Source organism: Apis florea, unplaced genomic scaffold, assembly GCF_048593485.1.
Source record: "Apis florea isolate Af1SG1 unplaced genomic scaffold, ASM4859348v1 contig_3496_pilon, whole genome shotgun sequence".
NCBI lineage: Eukaryota > Metazoa > Arthropoda > Insecta > Hymenoptera > Apidae > Apis > Apis florea.
In genome coordinates this window covers 4,115,125-4,130,000 of record NW_028256773.1, presented here as the reverse complement: position 1 = coordinate 4,130,000, position 14,876 = coordinate 4,115,125, and the positions used below count along the sequence as shown (strand labels likewise).

The window sequence follows — 14,876 nt, the reverse complement described above, 5'->3', positions numbered from 1 at the left end:
CACTGATGGCTGCAACAATCCCCGTTTTCAAGATGTTGTTTTAAGATCATCTCTGCTTGTAACTATTCAAGATAATTATTATATAGTTTAGTAATATTTCCAATGGACGATCTTAATTTGCTATAATTAACATAACATGATTTTTTTCAACTATCTTTAAACTTTATTACAATGGTCTAAGGTGTATTTCTTATTCTTTAAAGGCATCAGCATTAACCATTGTCACAGCACATGCAGTTTTCGAAAAATCTGTTTCGTGATGATCATATTTCAGTTAATTTTTAAACTCTTTTTTGTTTCACAATTATAATATTTTCTTAACTCTGGTCCAAAAAGCAATATGTTTTTATTTTTATTTATTTTTTTTTTTTTTTTGGAACTTATAGAAGACTACTTAAATTTTCACATTTTTTACAAGAAATTTAATATTTATGCTTTGAAGAAGCAAAATGTATTACAGATCACGAATTTATAATTTTCAGTCAAATTGTATTGATGTCAATACTGAAATTTAAGTATTGCATTACAACCTTCTCAAAGGTACCTTGTAATTTAATAATGTATGTACAATCAGAACATACACACACAATTTATAAGCCTTGTCTTTTTCAGGTGATTGACTATTATATACATTAGCTTTAGAGGCACATTTTGCGCCAATTGGCTTTACAGAATTATCATTGATGATTTGACTCAAAAATTAGTACAGTTTTGGCGATCGAAACCGAAAGTTAATATAACTTTTTTGATACAGGTTCGATCAGATTTGCTTGTATTTAGATATATATTCGATCTTGTATTAGTTAGCAGACTCTTCTGGCTGTTTACAGTTTTATAACGAATAACTTGTAATAGAGGTAATTTTGTGGTACAAAAACGTTAATGTGTTATTTACCCCATATTTCTTAGTGCCCATTTCACTGACCACTGTAGAACTGTATACGACCACCTGCAGTTACTGGCATTTCTCTCATAACAGCGTCCCATGCTATATTAACAAAAAGAAACAATGAAAAGAGTTTGAATTATTATAAATTACAATTAATAATTTGAATACTATAAAACATATATATTTCCTATTTATAATTTAATCATAAATTGTTATTGAGGAAGCTAATTATATTAAAAGTGTTACAAATCAATTATTTTAAAAATGATTATGACGATCGAAACTTTTTACAAATATTTTCGATTGTTTTCAAATGATTAATCGTCAATTTTAAAATATAGTATAAAACTCTAAAATAAAATATATTTACCTAAACCAACAAATGAGACAATTTTATCATGATTGTACGTTTGTATATTAACGTCTTCTTCAGGTGCTACATAAAGCATAGAAAAGTCTTCTTTCGGTTGATGATGATATTTCTCCATTATTCCTGGCGGAGGTGTAGGTGGTGGTGGTAGACATGTAGGAGGAGGAAATCTTGGAGGATAACCCATACACGGTAATCGTTGTACCATCACTGGATGCAAAGGTTGTTGAGTTACATGCGTATTCGGAGATTGCATGAAATTAGGCGTAAATTTATCACATCTCATGTGTTTATCAAATATCGGAGGATATCTATCAAAATTAGAAGGTGGTTTGTTTATAAGTGGTGGAACTACAGAAGGAAACACAGAAGTGGCACTTGAGGTCTCTTCGGTTGTCGAATCTTCTGATAATAAAAGTTGTTCGTTAATTTCAAATCCGAACCTAAGCTCTGTTGGCAACTCACTGTTCTTGGTAATATCTGATGAAGTTTCATCTAATAATATAACCGCAGGCCTCGAAATTTTTTGTTTATTAGACATTTGTGACTCTGTTTTTTGCGTTTGATCTTTATCTGATGTGGAATTTTGTTTTGCTTTTTTCAATTTAGAATCTTCTTGTTGTTCTTGTTTCGAATTTACAGAATGTGCATTTCCTGATTTAATTGCTTCATGCTTAATATTAATATTTGGTTCTTTTGTAGTCTTTGTCAATTTTTCATTTTTTGTCAACTTAACATCTGAATCAATATTTTGCACTTCTTGCACCGATTTTGGATTATTTACGACATTGGTTTTTTGTGATTCAATTTCATCATTTGAACCAGTACCAGTAAAGTTATTTTTATTTTCACAATGTGTATTAGAATTTTCAATATTCTGTTTTTTTGTATTTTCATCGTGAAGCATATATCCAACTTTCTTAAAATGTTGATCTTCGTATGGTACTTGATTCTGTACATTTTGATTATTTTGTGTGTAACCTCCTCGGCGTGTTCGAGGATTATTACACCTTGTATTTACAACTGTCTCCTTATTATTAATATTGTTGCAATTGGAATTATTGTTATCAGAATCAGGATTGCAATTTATTATTGCACTGCCAAGTTTTGATGGCACTGTGTTCGTTATTGAAATTTCGCTCGATGTTGTGTTATGATTATTAAAATTTACAGTTTTTTGTTCTTGTTGTGTTAAATTTTCACGCATTTTCTCAATATCTTGTACATATTTAATAACTTGTATGTTTTTATTAATAGCTTCTTCTTGGGCTTCTGCCTTTTTCCTTTCTGTTGAATTTTTCATTTTTGTCAAAGTTGGTGAAAGTGGTTTTTCAAAACTTAAATTCAAAATATGATTTGAATGGGTAAAGTTATGTTGCCTTGTTTTTCTATCGGAGTGTTGTAATTCATCTAAACTGGGGTAATAATCCTGAGGAATCTTATCTGGTTCCGAGGGCGTCTTAGGTGGCACACTAGGCCATGAAGATGGATTTAACATATTCGGAACTATTGTAGACATATTTAACACTGAATTGTGAGTCATATTAATAGTTGCCATACGAGCTATGTCCGCATAACTAGCTTGCGGCGTTCCACCCGATGAGGTAGCTATTTTTGATAAATTATGTTTGGACGTGTTTGATGTAACTGGTAATGAATGGACAGAATCAGAATCACTACTGTCTGATTTATCACTGCAAATAATAAATAAATTAATAAAAGTATGATATAAATAATAATAAAATACTTGATTTTCTTTATGAATTGTATTGCAAATTATATTTGTTGCTATTTATATAAAAGAAATTAAAAGAAAATTATATTAATTACCTTGGTGGCATACTACTTGCAGATTTTCTTCTAAGTTCAGGAGAAAGTGGTGTTCTATATTCATTAGAGAATCCTCTTGAATTTTGAAGATAAGATCCAGATGTTGTTAAATTCTGTGCTCTACTTCCACTGGAACTTCTTCTCTGTTTTTTACTTTTTTTCTTTTTCGTAACTACCAGAAATTCTGTTTCGTGTTCAGGCTCTGGATTGATTTTTTTATTGGAATTTCGACGACTAGCATAATCATCTCCGGTATCATTACAATATATGGACTGACCTTCTTCTGTTCCCCAAGATCGTCTATCACCGCGACTATCGATAGCTGGATCTCCCGTGCTTCTTTGTTTCGCACGACGTAAGGCAACATTGATTGTACCTGCTCATTCAAACATAAATAAATTTTGTTGATACAAACATAAGAAGTTCAAACGTTTGTAAAAACATAAAAAATTCAAACATAAATAAATTTCGTTAATTTTCATATTACTTAAATGATAAATATGTTTTAATATTATTTAAATAATAAGTTTTAGCAACAAGTTAATTATTTACCATGTTGACTCGATATACTACTGGCACCACTCGAACTAACGCTTTTCTCTGTTGTAAGGTCTTCAAGTTTAGTCTTAGATATTTCTTCAAGCGAATTAGACTTCTGTAATTTGGCAGGTAACTGTTCCCTTTTTGTATCTTTTTCTCTGCTTCTTGGTTTTGCACCTGAACTAGTTTTTACTCTTACTGGATTACCTGGCTTTCCTTTTTTGCTCTTCGATTCTTTATTTTCAATAAAATTAATTAAAATTTCAATATCATCGATGTTGCGATGTCCTTCAACATTTTCAGCACTATATACAATAACATTAGGTTCTTGAGTATGCTTTCTTCTAGGTTTTTTTCGTTCTCCATTATATTGTACTGGATTTCCATTTTCATCCAAGGATTTTTTTTCTCCAGATCCAGTAGTATGCGCTGTATACCTCGAGCCTTCTGTGCAAAATTTACAGATTTTAATTTGTTAAAAATAAAAAATTTAATAAATAATAATATTACATAAAATAAAATATGTTTCAAAATCATTAAGTTAAATATATATAAATATTTTTATATTCTTAAATTTAGTTTTATGTTATTAATAATTTTTATAATTTTTTTTATTAATAATTTTCATTAATATATCACCTACCCATTGTGATATTCTGTGTTTGTAAGGATGCAGACATCATGGAGCACAAACTTGGAATTACTTTACCCTGACTAGTATTAGAACTGTTTGCAGTTCCACCAATACCACATTTCACACTATTAAAAGTTTGAAAAGAGAGGGATCCAGTTACTTCTGTACCATTAACAGATATTTTTGATTTATCTTGCTTTCCGCTATGTTCACGGAGAGAAAAATCTATAGTAGTATCCACAGGAGTTTGAGCTATGTCAAAGGTAGTGCGTGGTATATATTGAGGTCTACGAGGTTCAATAATTTTCATTTCAATTCCTTCATCATCTTCTGTATCTAATGCGTGAGGTCTTTGAACCCCACTTAAAGTGGATCCCACATTTCTGTCACTGATACTACCCACCTAAAATAAACACCAAAATAAATAAATATGAATAAAGAAAATATGACAGTTATAATTATTTTATTATATATTATAAATTTTAATTATAAATTACCTCAGCATCACCTAAATCAATCACCATGTAATCTGACTTATATTCTGGTGGTGGATTATCTGATTCAAGCATTTCATTTGTCCCGTATTTTCCTTTGCTACCTCGTTTTTCACGTACTTCAACTTCAGTTTCACATAAATCTTTTTTTGTATCTTTTTTATCTTTTTCTTTTTCTTCTTTTTTTGTATTATTATATGATGGTTTGTCTAATGATTTAGATTTTTCTTTATTAGTCCAATCATATGTTGATCTTTCTTCACAGAATCCCTTCTTAAAAAAACAGATATTGAAAAATTAATTCTTATTTATTCTTAAAAATTTTTATCAATAATGTTTAATATATATAAACATATATGTATATACATACTTTTTTATCAAATAATAAATCTAAATTAGCCAATGAAGCAAGACTGTGTGATGCATTAACATTTGAGGGTAATGAACCACCTTCTCTTTGCCTTGCAGATACACTAGATCCTGTATATTTTTTATTTTTTCTCCTGTTTCCTCCGTAAGTATAACTAGATCCAGATGTTAAATAAGCAAAACTACTATCAAATTCTGAAGTAATAGGTTGTGCTAAATTTTGTAATGAGCCTCCATGTGTTAATCTCTCAGATACAGAATCTCTTTTATGCCTTCTACGATTTGATCCAGGTAAACAACGTGAATTAGTTATTATTCTACAACCTTCCTCAGTTTCATCAGCTTCTGCTTCTTGAAGTAACTCCTAAAATATAAGTCATCACATTATTATTATAATATAAGGAATAAAATTATTAATATTTTTAATATTAATAAGCTTACTTTAAAAAGACTTGATTTTCCTTCACGATCTTTTGGACACTTATAAGTTATAGCTTCATCCAATAATGCACGTAGTTCACCTTCATTTAACGTAGATAAAGTAGCTGGTTCTTCCTAAAAATTAAAAAATTTTATTAATACTATAAATATATGTAATTACATCATAATAACATAAAAAACTATCTTTATAAAAAAATTAATAATCATATTAAATATAATTATAAAAAAATATCAAAAAAACAATACAATTATAAATTAAAAACATACTCTTATTAAATAAAAACTATTATATAAGTTAGAATGGAATATCAAACAGATTTTCTTATAATGTTAAAATATTAATTTTATAAATAACATATAAATTCTTGATATTATATAAATATTATATTAAATTCAATTTAAATATTATAATGCTTTAACTATCTAATGTATGTGAATACTTTGTTTGTAACCTATACATAGTGCAAGAACATATTTGGCAATGTTGATTCAAATATGGTAAGTGTGCCAAGAGTTCAATCTAAACTTTAGGAGTAAACCATAAGTAAGAATACATTTAAAGATATACTAAGAAATTGAAGGATATTTAGGACATTTATGATTCCCATAAATCATTTTATTATATTATTTATTATTTTTATATTATCTTAATATTTATCTTCTATATTAAAACTTATGAATTTCATATTATAAAATTATAAAATATAAAAATTTTTTCAATAAAATATTTTATATTTAATTAATTACAAAAATATTACTTATTATTAAAAATTTCCATGATTTTATTGATAAATTTTATTGATAAACAATTGATAAATACACATGTTTCACAAAATAAATTTATAAAATAAACTATATTATTTTAAAACATTCAATTTTATGTGTGAGATTAAACACCATAATATAAACTAGACAACAAGATAGATAAGCATAGATATAGATAGATTCAGAGAGTAAATTTAAGGTTTCACTTATTGGATTTTATGAAGAAATATAGAGACCACATAGAAAAAAGTATATTAATATAAATGATGTATACTAATATCATAATTAATACTATATATCTAAACATATGAATCTTTATATATTTCGATCATAAAAATTATATATATATTATATATTATATATGTAATTTATAATCATTATTTTTATATATAAAATTATTGAAGTTTAATAACAATATATTTTCTTTTTTCATTGTCTTTATAATACTATAATATAATACTAACCAATCATTGCAAATAATATATAACATTATTGTACTAAAATGTACATAACTGTTTATATAACAGCAAAAAATTATAAGTCTATATAGACTTTTATTTGATTTACTTACAAAATAATGCATGAATATTATTATTACAGAATATTTTTCATCTATAGGCTATAAACAAAGTAGAAAATATTGCAAAAAATTATACATGATGTGTCATTTATTTTCGTAGTAATTCGACTAACATTGCCTTGCGGTAACCTGACTAGCTTCATTCAAAGCAAAATATCTTATCAGAATGGCTGCCCACATAAAAAAATAATTGACTACTGCAGTCTTCTTTCTTCATTCTTAAAACAGTACACAAATATTGTAAAAAGACAAAACATGTAATAATAAATTTCTATTCAAAGTTTCATATAAAAAAATTAAAAACGATTACGATTAATCCCAGAATATGTAGTTTTTATAGAGATAACAAACCTTTCCGAATTTATTGACCGTGAATCGTCATACATGTAATACTTTATACGTTTTCACAGTTAGGTTAATAATAAACTCTTATCATTCTTTACCCCCCCCCCCTCCAAAAAAGTAAAAGAGAAAAAGAAAATTATCATTCGTTTTATAATATTAAATAATTTTCTTGGCAGAACAAAAAATTTAATACGTGCTTTCATCTACGAACAATACAAACCAATCGTCTTTGAAGATTTAGAAAGCACTGTTAATGAATACTCGTAAGTCCTTGGAAATGCGAAAAGGATAGCCAATAGCGAGTTTACCTTCGCTCGTAAATTAAAATAGGACACACACCAAGAATGAGTTTGGGCTTGTCCAGAGATCGATAGGGGGTCGCGATTAGCTAATTGAGACACGAGATACCGGGGTGACTTACAGACGAAGGAAAAATCTGCTGGGCAGTGCCGGCACGGAATTTATATTTTTAGAGGGCACCTGGGTCGGTTGCAGTCGTCTCTGCTCCGTCGAATTGCAGTTCCACAGTATAGCACCGTTATGTAGAGACTTTGCACATTTGAGTATATGATAAACGTAGCCGATGATATGCTATCACTGTTCACAAGAAATATTATCGGCAGTATCAAAAATACGCTACCGATTTAAATGCTATTGTAACGAGCGGGCGCGGCGCGCTCTTCTCACCATGGCCGCCGCCATTACACTGAGAATACGGCCATTCCAGGATCGTAATAAGTGAAGGGCCCTTTGATATCCCTATTCGTTATTCTTTGTCAATCTATATTGTATACTTAAAGTTGCATAAATTTATACATAAAAATTGTATATTATATAATTATAAATCATAAATGTATATTATTTCACTTCTTTAAAATAATAAATTATTTTAAGGATTAAATTGTATGGAAAGTTAATGTTACGATTAATCAATTACTGATTTTTTTTATTATGTTTACTTTTATAAAGTCATATATATATAAAGTCATTAATGCAATTCTGTTGCACATAAACATAAATATATTAAAATTATAGATATATTATAAAGTTTAAATTTGATAATATTAATTATAAAAGTTATATTTTCAATATTCAAAAAATTTAAAATATATTTTATACAATCATTTATATATATAAATATAATAATTAATAAATAAATTTATTAAATTTTTTATATTATTTCTTCATGAAAAAGTATGAAAAAGTATGAAATATTCATTAATATTTTGTGTTATCGTAAATAATATTGAAAATTTTATCAATATTTAAACTAGTTGCTATAAATTTGTCTGTATAATTGATATAAGTAATTTATAACTAAAATAAAAACTTTTAAAACTTTTATTATGGATTTCAAATGTTCAATTTATTTGAATGTATAAAAACAAATATATTTAATAATTATATATTACATATTATGAATAATTTAAATTTGAATTTTAAAAAATATTATAGATTATAGATTATCGATTATCGATTAAAAAACTTATATTATAATTTAGGTTATAAAATAAATATCTACGTTAAATTTTTAATTAGTATAATGATTAAAAATGTTGGGAAATATGTATATATATATATATATTTTAGTTTTATATCTATAAATAATACTGAAGAATTTAAAAATTAATATCATATAAGTTAATTTATGTATATTATTTTTTCAGATTCATATTCTTAAAAAATCTAAATCTTTCAATAATATATTTCAAGTGATCTTTCTATATATGTATAAATATTCTTATACATATACATCTATATATAAATGATTAAAATGATCTTATAATATATATTCTATTCTATCAATACATATCTTGTTTACATAGATTCCTTATATATTAACTCACCTGTTTATTGTCAGAAGTAATGCAAGTTGGTACATTTTGGGTTGTCGAATCTGAATTGATGTCAGTATTCGTTGAAGCACACTCTGCATTCGAACTCTGGTTACTAACAGTCTCAACAACTATCACTGAATTTTCAATATTATCTCTTTCATTAGAGATTTCACTATTGTTATTTTCAGCACTTTTGTCAGGTGCTACTGGTTCTTGACGATGTTCTGGCCCTGGGGCCATTTTGACTGAAACTGACAGCGTTATATCCGCTGTACTCATATTTTTATCATTTTTCTTTGGTGATTTTAAGGTCTAACGACCCATTTTATTTGATCACAGAGAATAATTTGAGATTTTCGCATGTCGTATCACTTTAATTTTGATGATTTTGTTTATTTAGTTTATGAAATTATTGAAACCATCACGTCCATGTAAACGAAAGCATTCTGCACTATGCCGTCACATTAGGTTAAGCCTAATCGGTTTGATTCATACACAATTTTAATATACAATTGAAGTCGAAAAATATACATGCATAAAGAATAATAATTATTTGTATTTATAAACCGTAAGATTCAATTGATGATTTTTTTTAATATACTCAACTTTCCGCGCGTACCATGCGCGCTATGAAAGTGACAAAAATGGCACCGTCCACCATCTAATGTCGTGACTGTCGATCAATCAGAAAACTGTTGTCTTTCAACTTTTGTTTTAGTGATTCTCCATATATTTTTAATTAATTTATATACTTTTGCTTATGTACGATAAGTTTGAAAACATAATTCATATTTCTATTTTGACCAACGATTTTTCGTTGTTGAGGTTATTTCAGATCTACTTGTCACCTCTAATTACAACTGTCGACTGTAGAGTACGTTATTTCAAAAAATTGAAACTGTACTGCTTGTTGTATGATAATATTTATCTTATGTTCAAATCATATATTTATTAAAGGAAAAACATAAAAATAATGAAATAATGAAAAAATTTATTTTATTTGTATGTCATTTAATGATTGATATGCTCATTTGGAATTATTTGTTACTTTTTCATAAGTAATAAAGAATAAAAAAGAATTTGCAATTTATTTACTTTTTTCGTTCATCATGAACAAATTTTTTATTATAGTTGAATGTGTATTCAAATTCATTCTAGGATTATAATATAGCAGATATATGTTAAAATATAAAATATAAAATGAATGGAATGCTTTCTGAAGCACTTATTAGAATTTCATTTTAGAAAAAGAAAATAATAAATATTTTCAGATGACATGACAATAAGTTCTTTATGCTTTTGTACTCTATTGAAAGACATAAAAAAAAGGTCCAATTTTGGAATTATAAGACGAGGTTGATAATCGTCGTAGTTCGAGGTACTCATAAGTTCAAAATGGCCGCTAACGATATTAAAATGCACATTTTTCTCATGTACCTTTCTTGTAAATTTTTTTTCATATGAAATGCAATTTATTTGTAATGATATTGCAATCGTATACGGATGGAAGACGCAAAAACGTATTTGTCCCAAACGACACTGTTTCTGGCATTGCTTGTACACATACCAACAAGTATATACTTTGTTCTTGCTATTATTCTGTCGTGCACAAGTTTTGGAAGACACTGAAATCACTTTTAAAATATTTCACTGACAATAAGAATTGTTGCACAAAATCATAAGTATCTGATCCAATCATTGAAGCGTATTCCAAAATCGTCGGCGAATTATCGATCGCATAATGTTACTTCTGGTTATACACTTTTCGACAATGGCACTAAAATTACAACAATGATCTTTTATTGCAATATTTAATTTAAAAATAAATAATAAAATTTTTCTGAGAGATTTATTTTAAATACAATATTAATTGTGTTCCAGTAAATGGAAAGTAGTCCACCCTAAACTTCATTGCACGACGTCCAAATCCAACCGTACGGTTAATCAATTTTAGCACTAAAACATTTCACTTGACTTCACTATTAATTAATGAATATTATTTTTAGTTAGTTATATCAGAAAAAAGTTAAGGAAAATTGACATAAACCTGTACCGACAGTTTTCTCGCGACACAATAAACGATCGCTTTTGCGCAGAGAAACGGCGGACCAGCCGTTTAGCCTCCGAAAATGTCGTCTGGCTTCAGGAACGTAACTATGTGTCAATATATATTCAACAACTATGATTTTTTTTTTAAATATATAAAATAGATTTTATGAATATGATAAAAGCAGATTTATTTAAAAATCATCATGTTTAAAAGATAATCGTAATTAAAATTTATTCGAATTTTTATAATTTAATTATAACATAGTTAAGTTAAAATAAAATATAATATTTTTTCTTTTAAATGTATAATTATATATATATGTGTGTATATATATATAAAAGTATTATATTTTATAAAAATTATTATTTTTTTATCTCATATGATGCAAATAAATTTAGGTGAAAATAGTAATAGATACAACACTGCTAGTTGTGTGATTACTATATGCGTCACCGGAATCGATACATCTCGAACTCTCGAATCCCAAAGCGATATGATTGTCGATTCTACCATTCATTGACGTTGTAGGATGTCTATACTCTTTTCCACAGTAATTTAGATTAAAGTTGAAATCGGTAGTGTGCAAAAGTGAAATAATTATAAAGTTCTTGAATTGAATTTTTTTTTAACGAGAAATATTATAAATAAAAAAATTAATTTTTATACTTAATTTCAGATAACAGTGAAAGATAATCACAAACAAAAAAAATGACAAAATCAGAGAATATTTTCTTATTTGTGCCCAATATTATTGGTAAATAAATATTTAGAATTTAATATTATATAATTTGTATTTAAATTTTATTTTTTTTATATAACAAACTTTATATAATTTTTATATTAGTTTTTTAAGTCAAAATAATTAAAAAATATATTGTTAACATAATGTTGCTAATAAATTTATATACAATTCACTTTTAAATTAAGTAAAAAAAGCAAATAATTATAAAGTTAAAAAAAAATCATATAAGATAAATATTTCTATATATATTTATGTATGTATATGATATCAAAACTATATATATTTTATTTTTATTAATTTAGTATTTTAAAGATTTTTATATAATTAATTAAAAGAAAAATTATATTTATAAAATAACAATTTTTTTTTATATAATGAATAAATTTTCTTTTAAAGCTAATAAAATATATATAAATTTATTCTTTATGATATTGCATAATTTTTATGTTTAATCTTTTACATCATAAAAATTATTTTTATATATAGATTAAAAACATAAAAAGTTTATTATATGATTATTGTTTCATAAAGTATATGATAAAAATAAGATTAATAGCATAGCACTTTAAAGTCTTCTTGTATTGATTTATACTAATTTAAGAGTAGCTTTTTTATATAATCTTTACTATTATTTATAATAAAATAAAAAATGAATATTATTCAATTGACAATATAAGTTCGAAAATATTTAGTGATAAATAAAAACATTATAATATCTTTTATGTTATAATATAGTATCTATATAAAAAAGCTACGATAAATAATTTGTAAAATTATAAGAAATCAAATATAATTAACGAATACTAATAGTAATGTATAATAACAATAATAATGAATAATGTCTATATTAACAGGCTATGGCAGAGTGATTTTGGCTATCATATCTTTTTATTTCATGACAACTAATTATATTATTGCATCATGGTGTTATATTATTAGTGCACTATTAGATGCAATAGATGGTTATGCAGCAAGATATTTTAATCAAGGCACCAAATTTGGGGCTATGCTTGATCAATTAACTGATCGCATTGGTACCATGTGTCTTTTAGCTGCACTCTGTACATTTTATCCATCTTACTCATTTTGGTTTCAATTAAGTATGGCTATTGATATTAGTTGTCACTGGATATATTTGCATACGTAAGAAATTTTATTCAGATATACAGATAATATTATAACATAAAAATATAAGAAAATATATTATAGGTCTCTTTTACAAGGAAAAACAAGTCATAAATTTATTGATATGTCTGAAAATCCAATTATGAGGGTGTATTACACTAATCGTAAAGTTTTATTTTTTATGTGTGCTGGTAATGAAGCCTTTTATGCTGCATTATATCTCCTTTTCTTTACTGAAGGACCTACTTGTAAGTTATTATATATATTTTGTTTTGTAATATTATCAATGCTAGATATTATACTAAAAATTGTAAAATATATATTTTTATTTCAGTTATTGGTATAAGTTTATTTAGATTGGTAATGTATCTCTCTGCTCCCATAGCATTTATTAAAGCTGCTATCTCATTGTTACATGGATATATTTCCTGTATCAATTTAAGCATTATTGATCTCAAGGAAAGACAGGAACATTCAAAATTGAATTAAGTTATTGCATTTATTTAGCATATAATCAGATTAAATGTGATTAATTAATCTTCCTAATTTACTATCCTTTATATGGAAATATATAATTACATGTTTATCAATTGATTTAATTAAATGTGCCATATTTGCATTTCGAATTGATAAATAACAAAAAATAGATGACGCTAGTCAAAATTTATTTTAATAACAACAAATATATTACATATATTTTAAGAAATATATATTTTATGTATTTTATATTATATTATAGTTAAAATTTTAAAATATTTAAACAAATATCCACTTAATCCAATAGATCTTGTTATATTTTTATATTTAATAAATGATTTTATATTTTTAAATAATGCATATAACTTAATAATTTTTTTGAAAAATAAATGTTGTAGAATGGCATTAGGAAAAGATTAATAAATATACTAAATGTGATTGATTTTTAAATATTTTAATGTAATATTAAAAATATATTTCAGTTTATCATAATTATATATATTGTAGTTTTTGATGTATTTCATAGTTTTGTTGTTCATTGATATATCTATAATATATAAATTTAATGGAAGAAATAAATAAAATTTTGAGAGAGTATTTAATAAATATTTTTGTTCTTTATGCGATAATTAATAATTGTATATATATATTTTATCATAATAATTATTAATATAAAATATTAAAATCATGTCATTATATATGAATAAAGTATATAGTTATATAAATTATATTAACTCAATAATATTAATTATTATTATAAGATTGCTATGCATAAAAAATTTTTTTCATCTGTATTAATTTATCTATTATTATACAAATTTTTTAGCACTCTAAAATTAAATAAAGTTTTTAAAAATAAAAAAAGGTAATTTATTACATTATGAAAATTCCATATAAAAATGATAAAAAAAAATAAAAAAAAAAATATAAGAAATTTCGATAACATTACATCAATCTATGAAATCTACAATATCTATGACAAAATTTATAAAAAATACAGTAACACAAAGTCCAATACAAGTTCTTTTGTTCAGTGATATTTATAAAGTAGCTATTATTACTATCAAGACGTTCTGCTAAATCATTATAAAAACAACTGATAAATTATACAATGTGACACGTGTTTTCTGCAATGATAATTAAATTGTGTAGAATATATGTAGTAGACATTTCTATTGTAATGTTTATTATATTAATACAACTAATTATATGACAAATTTACGATATGCGACATTACTTAAATGACAAAATGATCAACTAACCTCAAAAATTTCGTTCTCATTCCCCCGTCATGACCAGTCATGTTTCGGCGCCATGTTAACACTTTAAACATTCGCGCATGTTGGAAAGTTCAGAATTCGTGCGAATTTCTTCTTGTCGTTAAATA

General features: G+C 25.5%; 2 protein-coding genes across 6 annotated transcripts in view; one reads left to right on the top strand and one right to left on the bottom strand.

Annotated features, from left to right (window-relative positions):
- The window catches only part of tyf (twenty-four), an 11,902-nt gene extending 651 nt beyond the window's left edge, over positions 1-11,251 (bottom strand). Inside the window, exons 1-10 of one of the 4 annotated variants that reach the window (XM_086913645.1) lie at positions 9,105-9,960; positions 5,568-5,681; positions 5,128-5,490; positions 4,761-5,030; positions 4,273-4,666; positions 3,642-4,076; positions 3,090-3,465; positions 1,260-2,953; positions 896-988; positions 1-62 (exon numbers count right to left, since the gene is read on the bottom strand). The exon at positions 1-62 is cut by the window's left edge and continues 651 nt beyond it. In XM_086913645.1, coding sequence (XP_086769771.1) covers positions 918-988; positions 1,260-2,953; positions 3,090-3,465; positions 3,642-4,076; positions 4,273-4,666; positions 4,761-5,030; positions 5,128-5,490; positions 5,568-5,681; positions 9,105-9,374 — 3,987 coding nt within the window. In that variant the 5' untranslated portion in view covers positions 9,375-9,960 and the 3' untranslated portion in view covers positions 1-62; positions 896-917. Of the gene's footprint in view, positions 989-1,259; positions 2,954-3,089; positions 3,466-3,641; positions 4,077-4,272; positions 4,667-4,760; positions 5,031-5,127; positions 5,491-5,567; positions 5,682-9,104 lie in introns of all 4 variants that reach the window. The other 3 variants (XM_086913648.1, XM_086913647.1, XM_086913646.1) reach the window with 3 other exon arrangements.
- A 292-nt stretch (positions 11,252-11,543) lies between these two features.
- Pis (phosphatidylinositol synthase) lies at positions 11,544-14,095 on the top strand. Of its 2 annotated transcripts, none has more exons than XM_003690652.4 (5): positions 11,544-11,720; positions 11,822-11,899; positions 12,742-13,030; positions 13,097-13,260; positions 13,347-14,095. In XM_003690652.4, exons 2-5 carry the CDS (start codon positions 11,854-11,856, stop codon positions 13,499-13,501), a joined length of 654 nt encoding a protein of 217 aa, XP_003690700.1. In that variant the 5' UTR covers positions 11,544-11,720; positions 11,822-11,853; the 3' UTR covers positions 13,502-14,095. The 2 variants fall into 2 exon arrangements, with proteins under 2 accessions (XP_003690700.1, XP_012350006.1); XM_012494552.3 differs by having other exon boundaries at positions 11,614-11,733.
- The last annotated feature ends 781 nt before the right edge of the window (positions 14,096-14,876 follow it).

Bases quoted from the DNA above. Each gene is read 5' to 3' on its own strand.
- Pis (XM_003690652.4), top strand. From the start codon at position 11,854: ATGACAAAATCAGAGAATATTTTCTTATTTGTGCCCAATATTATTG. The intron at 11,900-12,741 runs GTAAATAAATAT...CTATATTAACAG, and splicing joins ATTTGTGCCCAATATTATTG to GCTATGGCAGAGTGATTTTG. The intron at 13,261-13,346 runs GTAAGTTATTAT...TTTTTATTTCAG, and splicing joins CTTTACTGAAGGACCTACTT to TTATTGGTATAAGTTTATTT.